Source organism: Pollachius pollachius (assembly GCF_949987615.1).
Source record: "Pollachius pollachius genome assembly, chromosome: 8".
In the NCBI taxonomy this organism is placed as follows: Eukaryota; Metazoa; Chordata; class Actinopteri; order Gadiformes; family Gadidae; genus Pollachius; species Pollachius pollachius.
This window is the reverse complement of record NC_136941.1, coordinates 14535228-14553975: the sequence shown is the minus strand read 5'-3', so window position 1 is coordinate 14553975 and position 18748 is coordinate 14535228. Positions and strand designations below refer to the sequence as shown.

Here is an 18748-nt window from a genome sequence, read left to right as displayed (position 1 = left end):
TCAAATGACGTATGGAACGTGTTTGCAAAAAGGTGTATTGCTAAAGGATCATTGGTTTTCGCCATAATGAAAACACGTTGTGCACAGGAAGCTATCATACACAAAATCAAGGTTTGGCTGTGAGACCTTGGTTAACAGTGAAATAACCGCCCGGACGTGGCCGAGGGTTGTTTCATATTATTGAATAGAAGGGTTTGGTGATCGTGGGAAAGCTGAGTGGAGCAAGGTAAAGTTAGCTCATTTGCTATGTTTAGCTAGCTCTAACTGATTGTTGATGTAAATTAATATATGTGTGCTGATCCAAGCGAGACGAAAGTGTCACCATCATAACCTAGAGTTTGTTGGTAGTGTATCATTTACGTTTCAACAAAAACGTCTCAGCGAAGTGCCAACATAGGGTCGCTATGAAGTTCCATTAGCTTTAGGAGTTTTACCTAACATTTCTGCACAAAGCCTGCTACGAGCGACAACCAAAAATATGCTGAACTGTCAATTGGCTATAGGAATCGTTTTCCTGTCTAAATGTCTATCAGACAAATGCTGAAGATACATTTCGACTGCCGACTTGTTGTTCACAAACAAGCTGCCAGTTTGACAGTTGCAGTCCCTGGAGAGCTGCAGCAGCTGCTTCATGAGTTTGAGGAAGTCATAGTCTTAAGATGCGCTCAACATTTGTTGTGTTTTTTAAGTGCGTATGGTTATTAAGTGTGGTACATTAGTTAAACAGAGTTGTGTGAGAGGAAAGGTGTTTAACTGTTGGAGTCCATTTATTTATTCAATCAATGTGTTAGGAAACGCTATGGCGTCTTCATCTGCCAGCGTGGATTCCAAGGCAGAGCTGACTGCTCTTTTGGAAAAGTGGGAGACCGAGCAGCAGTTCAGCACAGAGGAGCTGGTTGATATCCTCACAAAGTGAGTCGTTTGCACACAATATCACATTTCTATGCAGCTCTAAGCTTGTGAACTATTCGTGTACAAATGTTTTTGTGATACAATTGCAGAATCTCAGAGTTGGTTGAAAGAGAAACCGAGGAATACCACAAAGCAGATCCAGATCCCTTTGATGACCGACATCCTGGTACATTGAAATCTACCTGACACCAGATGGGAAAATAAACATTTTAGAAAGAAATGGTTTGACAAGTGCATTTGATTCATGTTTTTCTCCTGTGGCCTTTTAGGGAGAGCTGATCCAGAATGTGTATTAGGACATCTACTTAAAATCCTGTTCAAGAATGATGATTTCATGAATGCTGTAAGACAATGTTTAAACAATGTATAATCAGCCCTAATATGCTCACATTGAACTCCTCTAATCTTTAAAATGTATTTTTACTTCCCAGCTGGTCAATAGCTATGTGATGATTAGCAGAGAGCTTTCCCTTAACACAGCGGCCTGTCGTCTGCTGCAGAACATCATGCCTGGCCTGGAGACAGCTGTGGTTTTTCAGGAAAAGGTGTGATATTCATCAAATCATTAAATATTCTTTGCCCATGACACATTCTATTGTGGTCCTTCACAAGACTGAGTTTGGGTTCTACCTTGGCTAGCAAGTGTTTATACTGCTTGTTTTGTTCTACAGGAGGGGATAGTTGAAAAGCTGTTCAATTGGGCACAGGAAGCTGAGCAGCCTCTTAGGATCTATGCCACTGGCCTTCTGGCTGGTGCCATGGAGAACCAGGACATCGCTGCCAACTATAGAGAGGAGAACTCTGTCCTGGTGAGACGGGGTTTCTTTACTAGCAATTGGAATATAATTGTGTATAGTGTTGGTAACTATAGCCATTAGCCGTGCCCTTGTTTCTGCCCAGGTACCACTGATGCTGCAGCGGCTGCGTGAGCTCCAAGAGAAGGAAGCAGAGAGCAAGCAGGAGTTCAAGCGGCCCAGTCCCAGGAAGAGCCTGAGCCAGCCGCTGCTCCCTCTGGATGAGGAAGCTGTCGACGGGAGATTTGAGGACGTGCCCTTCAGGTCAGGCAGAAACGGGGTGTCCCAGCGACAGGAGGAGAAGGACGAAGACCACGCAGCGGAAAAATCGTTATCTGCCGCCGTCGAGGTGGAAAAGGACGTGTCCTTCTATCTTAGCTCCCCTCACAGGACCAGCAGCCGCACCAACTCTATGGTGAAGACCATGATGAAGCCCATCTCTGCACCCGTCTCCGTGACGCACCAGGACATGCTGGATGGCAGCGGATACCTGAAGAGGAAGGCAGAGATGGAGGGCGGCAAGAAGGCCAAGCAGAAGCTGCATTACTCGCTGCCCGACCCGGAGAGGAACTTTAATGAGCTCTCCAATAGCAGCTGGTCTGAGATGAGCCCCTGGGTGATCGGGAACAACTACCATCTGTACCCACTGACCCCCGAGATAGAGCAGAGACTCATCCTACAATACCTCACACCCCTCGGCGAATACCAAGAGGTGAGGCCTGTTTTACCATGCGCTGTTAACCTAGGAGTGTGTGTGACTTCTGTTGGGCTATAACTACAGTGCATCATTTTGGGTAATTTCAGTAGATTTTGGTAGGGGAATTTTATATGAATTGCACCCTGTTAACCCACCAGTAGATGGCACTCTTCCTCCACTGATGTCAACAATGTATGCAGGACTGCTGCACCTTTTATACTCGTCTTTTATAGTATTTGACAATATAAAGGGTGACTTGAGCCCTAAACCCGTTCACTCCAACCAACCAACCAAGTGACCCAAATTATCAACCTCAGGCATTTTGTTTTTGGATGATGAAAAAAGGACTAGTGCAGGAGTCGAGGGGTTGAGTTATTGACCCTGGTATGCTAACCATCGATAAATCAAACAAAAGGATGTCTCGGAAAGAAAATTTGTTTAATACACATTGACAGATTTGTTTGTTTTTACTCCCATGCCGGCATACCTGTATACTTGATGTGTGGCGCGATATACAAACACAAAGCATTTGCTGAGAATTTCCCAGCTGGAGATGAACGAAAAACCTGATGCGGAAAGTTGATCTGAGGAAATATGCTTTCAAGAAGTGGATCAAATCTCCAAATTCAAATACGACTGATGGTTTCGTGGCGGCTCAGGAGATAGTAAGGTGCGGAAAGCCGTTCACAGACAAATATCAGAGCATCTATTCTCGGTATTCAAAAACAAACAAAAAGCTAACGTCCACAATTAACAAATTGATGAGATGAACTCGGCTCCAGCATACTCAATCGCCTGTGATGTGTCAAACGATGTAAAGGATATTGAGCAGATAGCGTTGTTATGCAGATGTGTGAACTCTGATGGGCCGCAGCTGCTGGATGTGGTTATGGCGCTTGAGCGCAAGATGACAGTTTTCGTGAGAAATTTACAGAGAGGCATGCTCTCTCACTTCCCCCTCCCTGAGAGAGGCCAAAGAAACACACAATCACATAAATGATGAGTGTATACCGCATGCGATCGTCAACATGTAAACTGCATTTGGGGAAATATTGTGTGATTTTTAAAAAAAAGAAGAAGGAAAAAACACATTAGCCTACCCTGTTACACCCCTGGACATCAAGCCATCCCTGCTGAACATGTACGTGTTTATAGGAGTCATTGTCACTACTTAAAGCCCTAATATTATAGTTCAGCTCTTTAGCGATATTCAGACACAAACACAGAACACTATAATTGAATAGGCTATTATTTTGCAAAAAAATGTGTATATTTTGCAGGGCTCAAGGATTACATTTTCTACAGGTGGCATTGCTGCCACTACCTTTTTTTTTAATTTGGTGGCATCCTAAAAACTGTTGTCACACCCCTTAATTAGACCTGAAAATGTCCTTTGTCACTAACCATCCATCTGCGTTCATCATTTGAACAGATTTTGTCACTTTAAATACGTTTTCAAATGACTATATTGCATTGGGGGTCTTTTTTCTATTTTTACTGCCAGCGCCTCGACATCTTTCCTCACAAACCAACTCTTCACGCTCCTCCTCCTATATAAAATACTAGCTAATAATTACAGTCTGCTAATGAGGTAATATACCCTACTCCAATTGCGTTCTTTTTTTTATTTATGTCTATCTGTCCTCCAGAATAGTCTATACTATTCCATCTATCCATAATATCATTTCTTCACATGCTCTCGAATAGCGCTGGTGCTGCGGTGCAATGTCATTGAAACTTTGCACAATGTTTATCACACATTTATTCGTTTTTGGAGCAAAGCAGTTTGTCTTCATTGAAACCTAAGTGGGTCGTGTTTCAAATGAACACTCACACCAGCGTCGCAATACAGCCGCGGCTCCAGCACTGAACAAAACCATAGCAGTTGGCTAGCTATATGTTTGATTTATTTCAACAACAATTTCTGTTTTATTAATTTTACACAAATTAGGGAAGGACTCACGCCTGCATAGTTCGGTGTTGTATTTCAAAGTAAGCATTCCCATACCAGCGTTTTATTTTCTTCTCTTCATAAGAGTATGCTGCTGTCTTTTGTTATAACAGGTAAAAGGCCTCTTCTGAAGGTGAAGCCCCTGGACTAGTGGATAATGTGCACGATTGCAGGTTAAAGCTGATATGTTTACCTGTGTTTGGCCTGTGTGTTTTTCCTTCCCCCCCCCCCCACAGCTGCTGGCCGTGTTCATGCAGATGGGCGCCCGCGAGCTCCTGATGCACTACATGGACCTGAAGCAAACCAACGACGTGCAGCTCACCTTCGAGGCACTCAAGGTGCGTGAACTCATCGAGCGGATGAACGTTTCTGATTGGCTCAGAGTCACCCCAGCGGTGCTCGGCGTGTCAAGCTTGTCTTCATTATGTGTTGTTTGTTTATTGTTGCAGTACCTGGCGTCCCTTCTGCTGCACAAGAAGTTTGCAGCAGAGTTTGTTGCTCATGGGGGGGTGCAGAAGCTTCTAGAAATCCCTCGGCCGTCCATGGCGGCGACGGGAGTGTCTCTGTGTCTTTACTACTTGGCCTATAACCAGGACGCCATGGAAAGGGTAGAACAAGTCACATCGCCTCGAAACAATTCTTCTTCTATTGAGTCCGCTGTGTCTTAAACTTAGCCAACTGTTCAGGTGTTAAAACAGCATTGTAAATATAAAAATATGTATAAAGTGGTGTGTGTGTTTCTTAGTTCCTGCTCATGTCGTTTTGTGTGCTCTCCTCCAAGGTGTGCATGCTGCCGCCCTCCATCCTGTCGGACGTGGTGGGCTACACCTTGTGGCTGCTGGAGTGTTCCCACGCGTCGGGCTGCTGCCACGCCACCATGTTCTTCTCCATCTCCTTCTCCTTCCGGGCCGTTCTGGAGCTCTTCGACCGGCAGGACGGCCTCCGGCGCCTGGTCAACCTGGTAGGACGCCTGTGTTGGTTCTAGACCGTGGTCAAGCACCTTGGCACTGTTTCCCCGGTCAGAACTTCTTGGAACACAGGTTTCATGCAGTCATACAACAGGGAGAGGTTGATCAATAGATACTGATTTCACAACGCTCACCGCAAGTTTTATTTATGTTGCACGTCCATCGTGCGTCACAGGGAGTGGATCAGGGTAGGAATTGGAAAAGGACAAAGAAAAACATTATCTAATAAAACTAATCCAGATTACTTGGTGATAGCTTCCTGCTCATCCCCTCTCAAGAATGGTGGCTCAATAACAAGGATGACGTCAAAGAATGTGAGTTAGAGGGAAACAGTATTAGCAAATGCCTTTCTTTTTTTTAATGCTATTTTTATGTTTTAAGATAAGTACACTGGAAATCCTGAACCACGAAGACCAGGGGGAGCTGCTGAGCGACGATGAGATCTTCTCCAGCCGGCAGACGGCCAAGCACACCTGCATGGCTCTGCGCAGGTACTTCGAGGCCCACCTGGCCATCAAGGTGGAGCACGTCAAGCAGTCCCTGCAGCGCACAGAAGGGGGCGCCCCTGTCCACTCCCAGCCTTACTACAAGGTAAATAGAAGGGAGAAAGTGTGTGTTTGTGTGTGTAATATGCACATTATGTCATGTAGATGCTTACTTTAAGGCTATATGGATCCATCTTAAGAGCCTCATCTCCAAACTCATGCTAGGTTTTTTAAGGAAACTTCTGTTTTAGAGGATGGGTGTGGCAGGGAGAGGTAGGGGTGAGGACTATATTCTTTAAATTTGATGCCGGGGTTAGCCTGATCTGGCTAATTTAGCACATTGTACTTTTGAGCCTTCCTTAACTGTGAATGCTTCCTCATCCCGTTGTCATTTGGTAACATTCATATAATGCTTCAAGATTCACCACCCATACAGTCTCACAAATCTCAGACTTTAGACCATGGTTTCTCAACGGGGGCGTTCGCACAACCTAGGGGGGCGCTGGGAACGTGATTCCTTTTTTTGGGGGGATTTTAAACTTTCATGGTTTTAAATTTTTTTGGGTGAAAGAATAGGCTACCTGAAATAAATAGCCTATTTCCATTTATTGGTTTCTTACCCCTCTACCGTCTCAGCTACTTTTTACTGTTTATGCGCAGTGGAACAGTGGTCATACAGCGCGGTTCAGTCCTGCACACGCCCGGACTCCCGTTACATCAGCTATCGTCATGATCACTATAGTAACGCTGATAAACATAACCCAAATTCGCGGGTTAACAGTTCAATAACCAACACAACACAATCAAACATGGCCGATAGCAAGAAAGAAATAACAAATTTTGTTTCATTCCGTTTTCCCCCTTCCTCTTGCTGTTGTTCAGTTCCAGTTGCTCTGAACGTAGTCTCCACGAAAAGACTGTTGTATTTCAAATACAAAATATATAGGCCTAATTAGGCCTCTGCGCGCGATCTGTTTTCGCAGTGCCCGCGTTGCCCGGGCCGCGGTGCCCGTGGTTCCCGGGCCATTCATTCATTCACGGCGGGAGGCGCGGGAGTGCCGGGGCCGCGGTCACGGTGCCCAAAGTCACGGTGCCCGGGCCGCGGGGGGGGGCGCGGCCGGGGGCAAGACGGGAGACGTGGCGGCTGAGAGTCGCGGGAGTGCCGGGGCCGTGGCCGCGGTGAATGAATGTTTGTCATGAATATTCATTTATATTTTTTGCACCAAATCCAACTCAGAGGGCATTCATTGCTATTAGTGACCACCGCAAAATCAATGAAAAACGATGCATTGACACCTTTAAGCAATATAACAAGAGTATGAGTGGGGTTGTTAGTTTATTGAAAAAAAATTATTGGGGGGGGGGGAGCGCCAGAGGATCAGGGTAAGGTCAGGGGGGCGTTTGCTCAAAAAAGGTTGAGAACCACTGCTTTAAACTACAACTACACTACGCATATCTACAGCTACGACCGTAGTGATGTCGAAGCTGATCGTATCGGAGGTCTCGTTTCAAATACAAACTAACCATTTCCCGTAGCTATTAGAAGGCAAGCTAAATTGTCCTGACCGGACACCAACCGTCCTGCCACACTACCTGTAGGGGTCCTTAGACAAAGTGTCTGTAAAGGTTTTAAGTCATGTCTATGAAGTAGACTGGCCTTCTCGAGCCGCCATCATGCCATTCTGAAATGAGTTTCTCTCCCAGTCTGGTAGAATATCTCCGTAATAGTACCGGAAACCCTGGGTAGCTCCACCCGTCGCGCCTGCTGGTTTCCAGCGCAGGCGCTGGCCATTCTCCCGCCATAAGTTTGACTTGAGCAGTGTCAGACTTCTGGCCCCGAGATTACCCTCCAGATGCATCAGTGCATTATAATAGAACATGGGACCCGATGTTTCCCCTCTCCTCCAAGGCGGTGAGCTACACCCACGAGCAGGTGGTGGAGATGATGGAGTTCCTCATCGAGTACGGCCCGCTGCGGCTCTACTGGGAGCCCGCCGAGGTCTTCCACAGGCTCTCCTGTGTGCAGCTCCTCCTGCAGCTCATATCCATCGCCTGTAACTGGAAGACCTACTACGGCAGGTACAGGCCCTGCCAAACAGCCTCCAGCTGCACCGCAGAAACGCACTGTAGTCCCCTCTGTTTTCCTCCCGTTTGTACATCGTTGGAGCCTTTGTGTATTTAGAGATTTTCTGGATGTTGTATCCAAAGCATCTAACAATACTCAGGGTGCAGGGTGATGTAGTGGTGAGGGTGTTTGGTAAGGGACTGGGTTTGAACCCCAATGTCTGTGTAACTCTGTGTTTACCAGACTCTGGGATTCCCTTTGGGGAATTTTATCCTAAGGTTCATTCAGGAGAACTACAGTAGCTCTTAATCACATGAAGTATTACACCCAAACCCAAAATAAAAACAGCGGACAAATCAGATCATGTATCAAATGTTTTCAATGTATACACATTTAAACCAGAAGGTATCAGGAAATTGATCAATAAAATATGGATGGGAATATGTAATGTATAAGTGTGTGTTTTTATGTACTATCAAGCTCAGTCATGATATTCTATTAAGCAGAATAAAATAAAATAAAAAATAAACTGTTAGAATTTGATTGAAGGCAATAAATATTTTTAAGGTGTGGTGTATAATATGAAATATAAATGCAGGTCTTAAAATATCACTTATAGATTGTACGGTATATAATTTGAAATATCAATGCATGTTTTAAAGTACCACTAGTTGAACATGTGGCGTGTGATATAATATATATAAAATATCAATGCAAATTATCAAATTCTACCTGAACTGTTGTATATGTGGTATTACACATATTATTCAGTTCAATTCAGATCATAGTTCAACCTAAAATTGTAGCATATGTGCTGTACAACATGTAATTCAGTTCACTTCAGATAATATAATTTAACCTAACTTGTAGCATATGTGCTGTACAACATGTAATTCAGTTCAATTCCGATCATATAACCCTATATTGGATCCAACAACCCCAAAAGAAAAAAATAAATGTCCTATGAGATCTCAAATAAAAAAAGTTCTGCGTGTTTCAATACAAAAATTCAGATCACAGATTAGAAAAAGACACGTCCTACCACGCTCCAGTGGGAAAATCAGTCCATGGGAAGATGTGCTACACTCGAGGGAAACCTGTCAGTCAATGGAACGCAGGCATGCTTACAGTAGATGGACAGCCCTCAGAATCCACGTCGATGCACGGCAAAAACCAGCCAGGATAAGTTAAAAATAAATCCATACCGTTCTTCTTGGAAATCTTCCAGATGTCAATCACAACTTCTTGTTTACTCTATGAGTTCTGTGTATCTAAGTGTCAGTTCTCCTCGCGAGGGTCTAAGAGAGTGTCTAACAATACCCAACTAACATTACCAGTTATTATTAATTATTATAAATGTTTTTTGGATGTGGACAAAGCAATTACATTGGACAAACTAGATGCATTGTTTGAGTGTTTTGGCACATGTGCTAAATCGCAACCATTGTCAACAGGCGGTTTTAGAAAAGATAGAACAATTAAAGAAGAAAGAAAGGAAAGAAGAAAACCAAAAAAAAAAATGCATCTAAAAAAGTCACTGTCACGTATCGGCCTAATGATGGAAGAATACTACAATAAAATACTACCAATGCATATGTTCTTAGCATGGGTGGTGCAAGTTGGAATCCAACCCCTAACCCTGTCAATGTTAATAATTCAGGCTCTACCATTTGATTTGTATGTATTTCCTTCCATAGGAGTGACACAGTCCGGTACGCCCTTGACATTCTCAGCATGCTGACTGTCGTCCCCAAGATCCAGCTGTTATTGGCTGACGCCGTCGCTGTTCTCGATGAGGGCGGGTCTAGTGTGTCTACTGTCGGTATGTGTTAAGAAGCACGCTATACTCTCACTGCTCTCCATTTCCTACTTGATAAGTGAGATCATGGTTGTGGACATGTAATGTGCAGTATATTGCACATTATATTGACTAAATAAATTGTATCTTCCTTAGGAATGCTTTTTTCTAAATGCCTTATGATTACAGTTCAGTTCATAGTTTAGACTTGTTACTGGCAGATACATAATCAACTATGCAAAATATCTTTCACCTTTCAACCATTTTCTTATAAATCATAATACTGGAGAGCTTCCCTGGAAAATGTAACTGCATATATATTCTTTAACCAGATTGTATCCATACGCGTTACCATTCAACGTACCACTCGTACTGACTTTTGACCCTCCGACCTCAGGGATGAGCATCGTCCTGATGGTGGCCGAGGGCGAGGTGTTTGTCAATGACGCCGAGATCCAGAAGTCCGCCCTGCAGGTGGTCATCAACTGCGTCTGCGCTCCGGACAAGCGCATCTCCAGCATCGGCAAGTTCATCGCCGGCAGCGCTCGGCGGCGCCTGCCGCAGCAGACCAAGTCCAGCGAGAGCGTCCTCACCAAGATGTGGAACGTGGTGCAGTCCAACAACGGCATCAAGGTGCTGGAACCCTCTATGGACAGACGGCGCCCCTCAGTGCAGCAGGCCGTGTCTTTGTGGTCGGGGCTAATCTCTCCTGCTTCCCTTTCTGTTGTCTTTGGATCGTAGGTACTCCTGTCCTTGCTCATGGTGAAGATGCCCATCACGGACGCGGACCAGATCAGAGCCCTGGCCTGTAAGGCCCTGGTGGGCCTGTCGCGCTCCACCTCGGTGCGGCAGATCATCAGCAAGCTGCCCCTGTTCAGCAGCGGACACATCCAGCAGCTCATGAAGGAGCCCGTGCTGCAGGACAAGCGCAACGAGCACGTCAAGTTCTGCAAGTTTGCGGCGGAGCTGATCGAGCGGATCTCCGGCAAGCCCCTCCTGATCGGCACCGACGTGTCGCTGGCCTGGCTGCAGAGGGCCAACGTGGTGGCCCAGTCGCGCATCTCCTTCCCCGAGAAGGAGCTGCTGCTGCTCATCCGCAACCACCTGGTGGCTAAGGGCCTGAGCGGCACGGCCAACACCCTGACCAAAGAGGCCGACCTCCCCATGGCCATCCTCTGCCACCTGGCCCACCCGACGTCTGCCATCCCCCCCGTCACCCCCCAGCCCGCCGCCGCCGCCTCGTCCGTCGCCACCCTGCCCCGCACGCCGCGGCTTGCCAACGGCGTCCCGGCGCGGCACGCCTCCACCACCATGTCGGTGCAGACGCAGACCCGCCCCTCCGCGTCGCAGCTCACGGCCGCCGCCTCGCCGGTCTTCCCCTCCACGTCCGCCCTCGGCCACGGCTGCACCAACGGCTCGCCGCTGCCCGGGCGCATCGCCTTCACCCGGGAGCGCGTGCCCGGCGCGCCCAGCTGCAAGAAGCCCCGGGTGCTGCGGCAGAAGTCGGACCACGGCGCCTTCAGCCAGAGCCCGGCCATGAAGAAGCAGCTGGACCGCCACCTGCCCTCGCCGCCGGCGCTAGACAGCATCATCACCGAGTACCTCAGGGAGCAGCACGCGCGCTGCAAGAACCCCGTGGCCACGTGCCCGCCCTTCTCCCTCTTCACGCCGCACCAGTGCCCCGAGCCCAAGCAGCGGCGGCAGGCGCCCACTAACTTTACGTCGCGGCACACGCGCAGGGTCATCTACCCCAAGTACGGCGGCGTGGACGGGGGCTGCTTCGACCGGCACCTGGTGTTCAGCAGGTTGGGATTATCCGGGGCGGCCGGAGGGAACGAGACGGCTAATTGTTGATTGTCGTTGAGTAGTCTTGAGTTTGTTTTTTATTTTTCGGTCAGAAAATCCTTCAGCCCTTTTATATGCAATATGATATCCATAATCGATCTCAATGTGCCATAATAAGTTGGAACAAGAACCGTGTGTTCTCGGTTGTTTGTCTAAATAATGAATGCCAGAGTGTTACATCATCGCCTGCACCACCAAAGTAAATCTTTATTGGCCTATCCGGGGGGGCGGTTATAGTCAGAATTGCATTTACATGCTTGTTTATATGTAGATAAACCGTGCGACCTGCTGATTGTGCAGGTGTCTGCATTTTAGGACTGTCACTTCTAATAATCCCAGAATAATCAACCATTTAAACCATCATTAGCTAGAGCCCTGTTTTGCATCTCTCCACAGGCATCTGGAAAAAGCAGTTGAGTGCTCGTCCCTCGGGACTAAATCAGGCTAAAGACACCTTTTACTTTCGCACGAGTACGATTCTCAGATAGACAGCTAGTAGTTAGTTAGTTGGTTAGTCAGCACAGCCTTGGTTGGACTATATATGAACTGTGTTGTTGTGTTTGTTTATCCCCAGGTTCCGGCCCATCTCGGTGTTCCGGCAGGCGGACGAGGACCAGAGCGGCTTCATGTGCTGCGCCTTCTCGGCCCGGGAGCGCTTCCTGATGCTGGGCACGTGCACGGGCCAGCTCAAGCTGTACAACGTGTTCACGGGCCAGGAGGAGGCCAGCTACAACTGTCACAACTCGGTCATCACCAACCTGGAGCCCTCCCGGGTGGGTGTGGGAGGAGAGGCGCTGCGTTGTTGCTCCGTCATTATCACTATTGTGTCTCTAAGGGGTGGGAATCAGTCGGTATCTCACTGTTATTGGATTCTTGGGGTCATTATTTTATCGATGCTGGATTCAGTTCATAGGGGGGCAGGATCTTATGTAGTGCGCTGTGCGCCAAGAAAGGCGGTGTGGCAAATTATAGCATTAAAGCAGAGTATGTGTATATTAGATCATGTAGGATTTACATTTGAAAAAGTTCAGATGGCTGATAAAGTAAACAAACAAAGGCAAACCTAAGAACAAAAGAAAGATCTCCAGGGTGTCGTAAATCCATTCTGAAATCCTAGAAGATTCGATTCTCGAGTCTTCTGCTATATCTTTAGTGTCTCTTGTCTAATTCAGCTCCTTGTTTGTTTGTCGTCACAATAGGACGGCTCTCTCTTGTTGACCTCGGCCTCATGGAGCTACCCTCGCTCGGCACTCTGGGGGATGAAGTCTGTGTTCATCATGAAGTTAGTGACGACTAGGACAACTGCTACTACAACATTATCTATTGTCTGCTGTTTAATTCATGAGGTGCTAACGTTTTCATCTAAACAGTACTTAGTAAATGAATAGGGAGGCAATTGTGGTGGAGTTTTTTTAGTTTATGGCGTGAAGTAATGTTGAAGGTGTTAGCAGACTGTTAACGCTCTGCGTGAGGAGGGGGATGTTTACAGAAGACAATGGCCACATCTCAACTTCCTGTTTTAACAGGAGAAATAATAATCCTCGAGTTAGAATCGACATGGTGGTTAAACTATAGCATCCTTGTGTATAGAAATCGTGCACGTTTCAAATGTATATGGATAACGGATATTTGTGAAATGCTGTATTTTATTCAAATGTGTAATCCAGACTTTCTTATTGTATTTAGACATTCCTTCTCGAATGACCATTACGTGGAGTTCAGCAAGCTGTCTCAAGACCGAGTCATCGGCACTAAGGAGCATGTGGCACATGTACGTTCCCCGCACTACGTCCCAACCATGGCAAAGCTGAATGTGTTTGACTCTGGGTTTGAATCCCGATATTTGCTTGTCAGGACAACGATGGCAAACATATTCATACTGTAATATAATCCAGTGACATACCTCAGTCAGCACTAGTTGGAAGGACAGAATACTGCGGAGGGTGTTCAACTCCAAGCCGAAAGGTTCTGGGTACGAACCCAAATGTCCTCATTCTTGCCTCTTTTAGCAAGATGTCTAACCTCCTGCCTTGCTCCTCAGTGACCAAGCGTCTGAGTCATTGTACGTTTTCTTTGGACAAATGTACTTGCTGTAAGTCCCTTTTGTTAAAAGCGCCTGCTAAATGACCTAATGGTATATGTAAATTCCATCGAATTAGAGAGTTACTCTGGAAATCCAGAGTTCTCGCGAGAGCACGATTTGAATTTGCTCAGCGAATCACAATGGGAACGAGCGATATACTCACTCCCCGCTTCTCCTGGCCCAGAACATTAACAAATCACATCGGTGTATCTGATATAGGCGGGCCAAAAACGTTGCTGTTTTACCTGCCGGATACGGCAAGAGTCTTATCTATTGGTTAGCTCTGCTCGTCTGGATACGTCAACCCTTGTATTCTTCTAATTGTTCATAGTGTTATCCAATTGCGTGCAGTGCAATTTGCCAGACCAGCTTTCTAGATGTGGGTCTGGATTTCCAGGCTATCAAAGAGTCTTGCTAAATATCAAACGTTATTCTAAACTCCTCCTCCGGGGGTCAGCTCTACGACATCCAGACGGGCCAGAACATCCTGACGCTCAACAACCCCGACCTGGCCAACAACTACAAGAGGAACTGCGCCACCTTCAACCCCACCGACGACCTGGTGCTCAACGACGGCGTGCTCTGGGACGTCCGCTCGGCCCAGGCCATCCACAAGTTCGACAAGTTCAACATGAACATCAGCGGCGTCTTCCACCCCAACTGCCTGGAGGTGGTCATCAACACGGAGATCGTATCCTTGGTGTCCGTTTGACCGCAGTCGGGTAGTACAGGACGTACGATGGTCTGCCTCTCGATCACCGGAGACAGTGGTTGTGGCTCTGCTAACCACGGGTGATTGCGTTGTATGGTAGCCATGGTAACTAATGTCATCCATCTCGATCAGGGGAAAAAGTAGAAAGAGTGAGAACGAACCATGTACATTTTCTTCCGTTACAACCAGAACACACGAATGGTACATCTTTAGAGGGATGTCAAATGTCATATATGTATTTATATATATCATCCTAAATGTTGAATCAATGAATCAATGCACGCTGAATCATCCAAAATATTCTCTAGCTTCCCCTGCTGGCTAATAATAGAACAAACTAAGCAGAGAAAGCATCATTCACATCCAATCAGCGACAAGCTTATTGTGGTGATGTCATTTCTATGAATCACATTTAGTTTGAGTGAGTTGATATTATTTTAGGTTTGCGCCTCTTCATTCTTATTTGAACTTGTCAGTGGCGTTTTTCACTAGAGGATCGAAAAATAATGTAGAGGGATGAGATTTAAGTTTACTGAAATAATTTCCCTCATTCATATCTAAATAAATCAAGTGCCATATTATTAGAAAATGGACGATACCAAATCCAAATGAAATTTATACCTTTTTTCTTTTTTTCATTGGCAATTGCATAATGCGAAAGGGGGGAAATACGGTTGCTTGTTCCTTAATGAAGGATTCAGTGGGACCTCCGGACCTTCCACCTGCTCCACACGGTCCCAGCGCTAGACCAGTGCCGGATAGTCTTCAACAACAACGGCACTGTCATCTATGGAGGTAACCTCGCATGAGGACAGGAGGGATTCAATCCTGCAAACCCTTCACTTGGCACCCAATTGTTTTTAGTTGGAAAGCAGTTGGGTAGAGCTTAAGATGAAGTGTGTGTGTGTGTGTGTGTGTGTGTGTGTGTGTGTGTGTGTGTGTGTGTGTGTGTGTGTGTGTGTGTGTGTGTGTGTGTGTGTGTGTGTGTGTGTGATATATACATGCAAAACTGACGACTGTTTAGGTGTGGGTACCACAGTCTAGGTGAAACCATGGTGACAGAAGGCTCAGTGCTGGCTTGGCAACAGAGGGAGCCAGATGGTTCACCAAACCAGGATGGAGACTGTGTGTGTGTGTGTGTGTGTGTGTGTGTGTGTGTGTGTGTGGTGCTTATAGTGGCCAATCCTAGAACCGGGGCCTTGGGATGGCCACTGCTGCCACAGACCACCTAGCGGCTAACAACTGACTGCCCTGGCTAGCATCACCTTCACACAACCTGTAGTCCTTGGAGTCAGTGTTGTGTGCTGTGTGTCTGTTGCCTTCTCAGCCATGTTGCAGGCGGATGACGAGGACGACATAATGGAGATGCAGGTGAAAACGCCGTTCGGCTCCTCGTTCAGGACCTTCAATGCCACAGACTACAAACCGATCGGTAAGAACCGCCTGTGCCACAGAGGAGAGACAACATTCCGTAGCAGTACTTGACCAACCCATTATGACCAATAACTCATATTTTGTAATATCTTTCACAGCCACAATTGATGTGAAGAGGAATATATTTGACCTTTGCACGGACACAAAGGACTGCTACTTGGCCGTGATTGAGGTGAGAACAGTATTTATATCAGCACTGCGATACATATTTATTTCTATATATCACTGCTGTGATCACAACAATCTCTCTGCGCTCGGTTCCACAGAACCAAGACTCTGTCAACACAGACACGGTGTGTAGGCTGTACGAGGTCGGGCGGCAGAGGCTGGCGGAGGAAGAGGAGGAGGACGAGGAAGATCAGGTACACTCTTCTCCCTCTCTCTAGACCATTTATTTGTGTTTGGTCATATGTCGGTGCCTTCAGTCTGACCAGCGATAGGTCCCGTCGGAGCCGGCAGATCCCACTCCCATCAAATCGCGTGACGTTTCTATTGGCCCCTGAAGGAGGCCCTGCACCCGATTGGTTCCCAGGTCCAGACGTGTTTGTTTTACATACCCCTCCCCTCGTGTTTCCTCCTTTTGGCATTTATCGGGCAAGGAGGAAGACGACGACGATGACGACGACGACTCGGACGACGACGGCGACACGGACCCCCTGGTGGCCGAGCTGGAGAACGACGAGGAGGAGGACGGGGAGGAGGACGCCAACGACGAGTTCTCGCCCTCCGACGACGAGGAGGTGGCTCGACTCCTCGGGGACGGTGACGAGGAGGAAGATGACGAGGACGAGGACGACTCTGACTTTGATCAGGGAGGGGAGAACGGTGAGTGTGTTATCGGCGCTTGTGTTGTCGACGGTTACTGCGAGTTGAGCTGAGATGTTCTTGTGTCAGTTGTGTAAGAGTTGAGATTTACAGGGAGAAGCACAAAGGGGGGGGGAGGGGACGGTCTCGTAGGACATGTGGCAGAGGCTGCTGTGAGTCTGCCTTCACAAGAAGTCCTCATTTGATGTCTGGTTGTTTTTCCACCCAACAGACTCCGACCTGGAGGATGACATCATGTTGTCCCTGAACGAGTGAAGAGCCCCCCCCCCTCCTCCCTCCCCACCACCACCACTGGGACGGAGGTCCTTGGACAGAACGCCAGGCGGCGTAGGGACAGAACGCCAGGACGTGTGGGACCGAACGGCAGGATGTGTTTGGGGCCCTGATTAAGCAGGAGGGGGGCGGGGTCTATACCAAACGAAGGTTGATGTCAAGTATTAGCTGCCACTGAAACCCTGATACGTGTCTGCACTTCAAGAACTCTTGAAGACTTCTACAGAGAAGACCAGGGGCCAAGATCAAAGAGATAAACAAAAAAATAGCATCATCCTTCTGGGCAGTAACATGGTTGGGTACATGACCCATTTTCAGTTTGGGATGTGAAACAGTCCATTTGCAAATACATTGAGAAAAGTGGAAAAAGTTGCACATTTGTATTCAACGTCATTTTATGTGACATCAGCACAGCTCTTTCAGGTGAGCATTCAACGACTCACATTCGACTAGACCTTGTCTGGATGAACACAGATGTGTGGGGGTCAGTGACATTGCCTTTTGTGTGCCATCCTGTGAGATTTACCACATGGTGTACGGTACTAGTGGACTAGGTACCGTACTCGTACCTAGTCCACCTCTAGACTGAACTCCCACACCCATAAGTTTGCCATAAAAAAACGTTCATTAAAATGAACTGCACCTTGGTGCCACCCTGTAGCAATAGCCTCTAGATTTGTTTGTAATTGAAATATAGTTACTTACGTGCGGTTCTGTCTAAAACTTGCCATCAGTTTTGACGCGTTGAGCGTTCAAAACAATTCGCTCTATTGTACCTGAATCGTCAGAACCCTGACACGTCAAGGCCTTAACTATTTCTCTCCCAGTGTCAACCCAGAGCCCCCTTCAAAGCAGCCAGTTTTGATTTGGTATCATTGGTCATAATTCTTGAATTACCCAAGGGCCTAGTGCCTTTGAGCATCGGTCCTGTTTAACACACGCATACATAGGTCCCAGTTGGTACATCCCTGGACTGTAGGTTTAGTATGAACATTTTTTGGGTGGGTCTACAGTTTGTTTGGTATGATAGGAAAGCACCTTTTCACATTGTTCTGTTTTAGCTTTGAATGCCTCGGGCCTTGTTTACTGGGTATAATATAATGGAGTGCTATGAATTGTTTGCGTTATCCCTTTGGATAGCTGAACTAGTCTATACAGGTGTGACAACAAAGGCTTTAATTGCAAACTTTGAACGAATGTCATCTTTTCCTCCATGTTTTTGCTTGGTTCATTCTTGCCCATTAGTTTTTTTCTTACAAAGATTTATTGTTGACATTTTTTTAGATTGTTTCTGTACAGCTTGTATGTATCTAAAGTATTTTTACAATAAATAAAAGGCAAACATTATTCGGGTGTCCATCAGACTGTAATGTCTTATTGTCTTCTCGTCAGTTTCCTTGGCAGCATGTTCCATATCTTAATGTCACATTTTACGTCAATTGGCCTTTCGATTTTCTTTGATTCTCATGATTTTAGTTACAATAACCAAATTTAGATGACTCAAAAACAGCCAGAAATATATTATGTGTGTGATTACATGTTTATGTACATGCACTACCGTGCATGCTCATTTTCACAGACAATGCAACTTTCAACAATAGAGCAGGAAGAATGCTTGGTGATGGTTAGTGTGCGTGTCAAATAGATGATTGACAAGAAGGCATGGTTGTTATTAACTGCCTGTTATTAACTGATCAGCACTCTCTCAGAGCAAGACAACCCATCCATAAAACGCATTTCAAATTGTCACAATCAAATCAGAATAGAGGCAGTATAATCCTTTGGTTATGGATCTCGAAGCTATAAAGTCACAGAATAATATACTTATAGTTTATACCTAAAACATACATCTTTTGGTCTGTGTAGAAAACACAAGGACCAAGTTCCATTTAAGTACATGGATTAC

At 46.4% G+C, this 18748-nt stretch overlaps 1 protein-coding gene across 1 annotated transcript; it reads left to right on the top strand.

Annotated features, from left to right (window-relative positions):
* Positions 1 to 26: 26 nt before the first annotated feature.
* dcaf1 (ddb1 and cul4 associated factor 1) lies at positions 27 to 18183 on the top strand. Its single transcript, XM_079740937.1, has 25 exons — positions 27 to 226; positions 792 to 912; positions 1002 to 1078; positions 1182 to 1255; positions 1344 to 1457; positions 1584 to 1721; positions 1813 to 2418; positions 4591 to 4692; positions 4804 to 4962; positions 5136 to 5315; positions 5704 to 5913; positions 7717 to 7886; positions 9570 to 9694; positions 10068 to 10303; positions 10412 to 11475; positions 12090 to 12288; positions 12715 to 12797; positions 13202 to 13286; positions 14056 to 14289; positions 15012 to 15105; positions 15638 to 15742; positions 15843 to 15916; positions 16011 to 16106; positions 16344 to 16569; positions 16781 to 18183. Exons 2-25 carry the CDS (start codon positions 800 to 802, stop codon positions 16822 to 16824), a joined length of 4608 nt encoding a protein of 1535 aa, XP_079597063.1. The 5' UTR covers positions 27 to 226; positions 792 to 799; the 3' UTR covers positions 16825 to 18183.
* Positions 18184 to 18748: the final 565 nt, after the last annotated feature.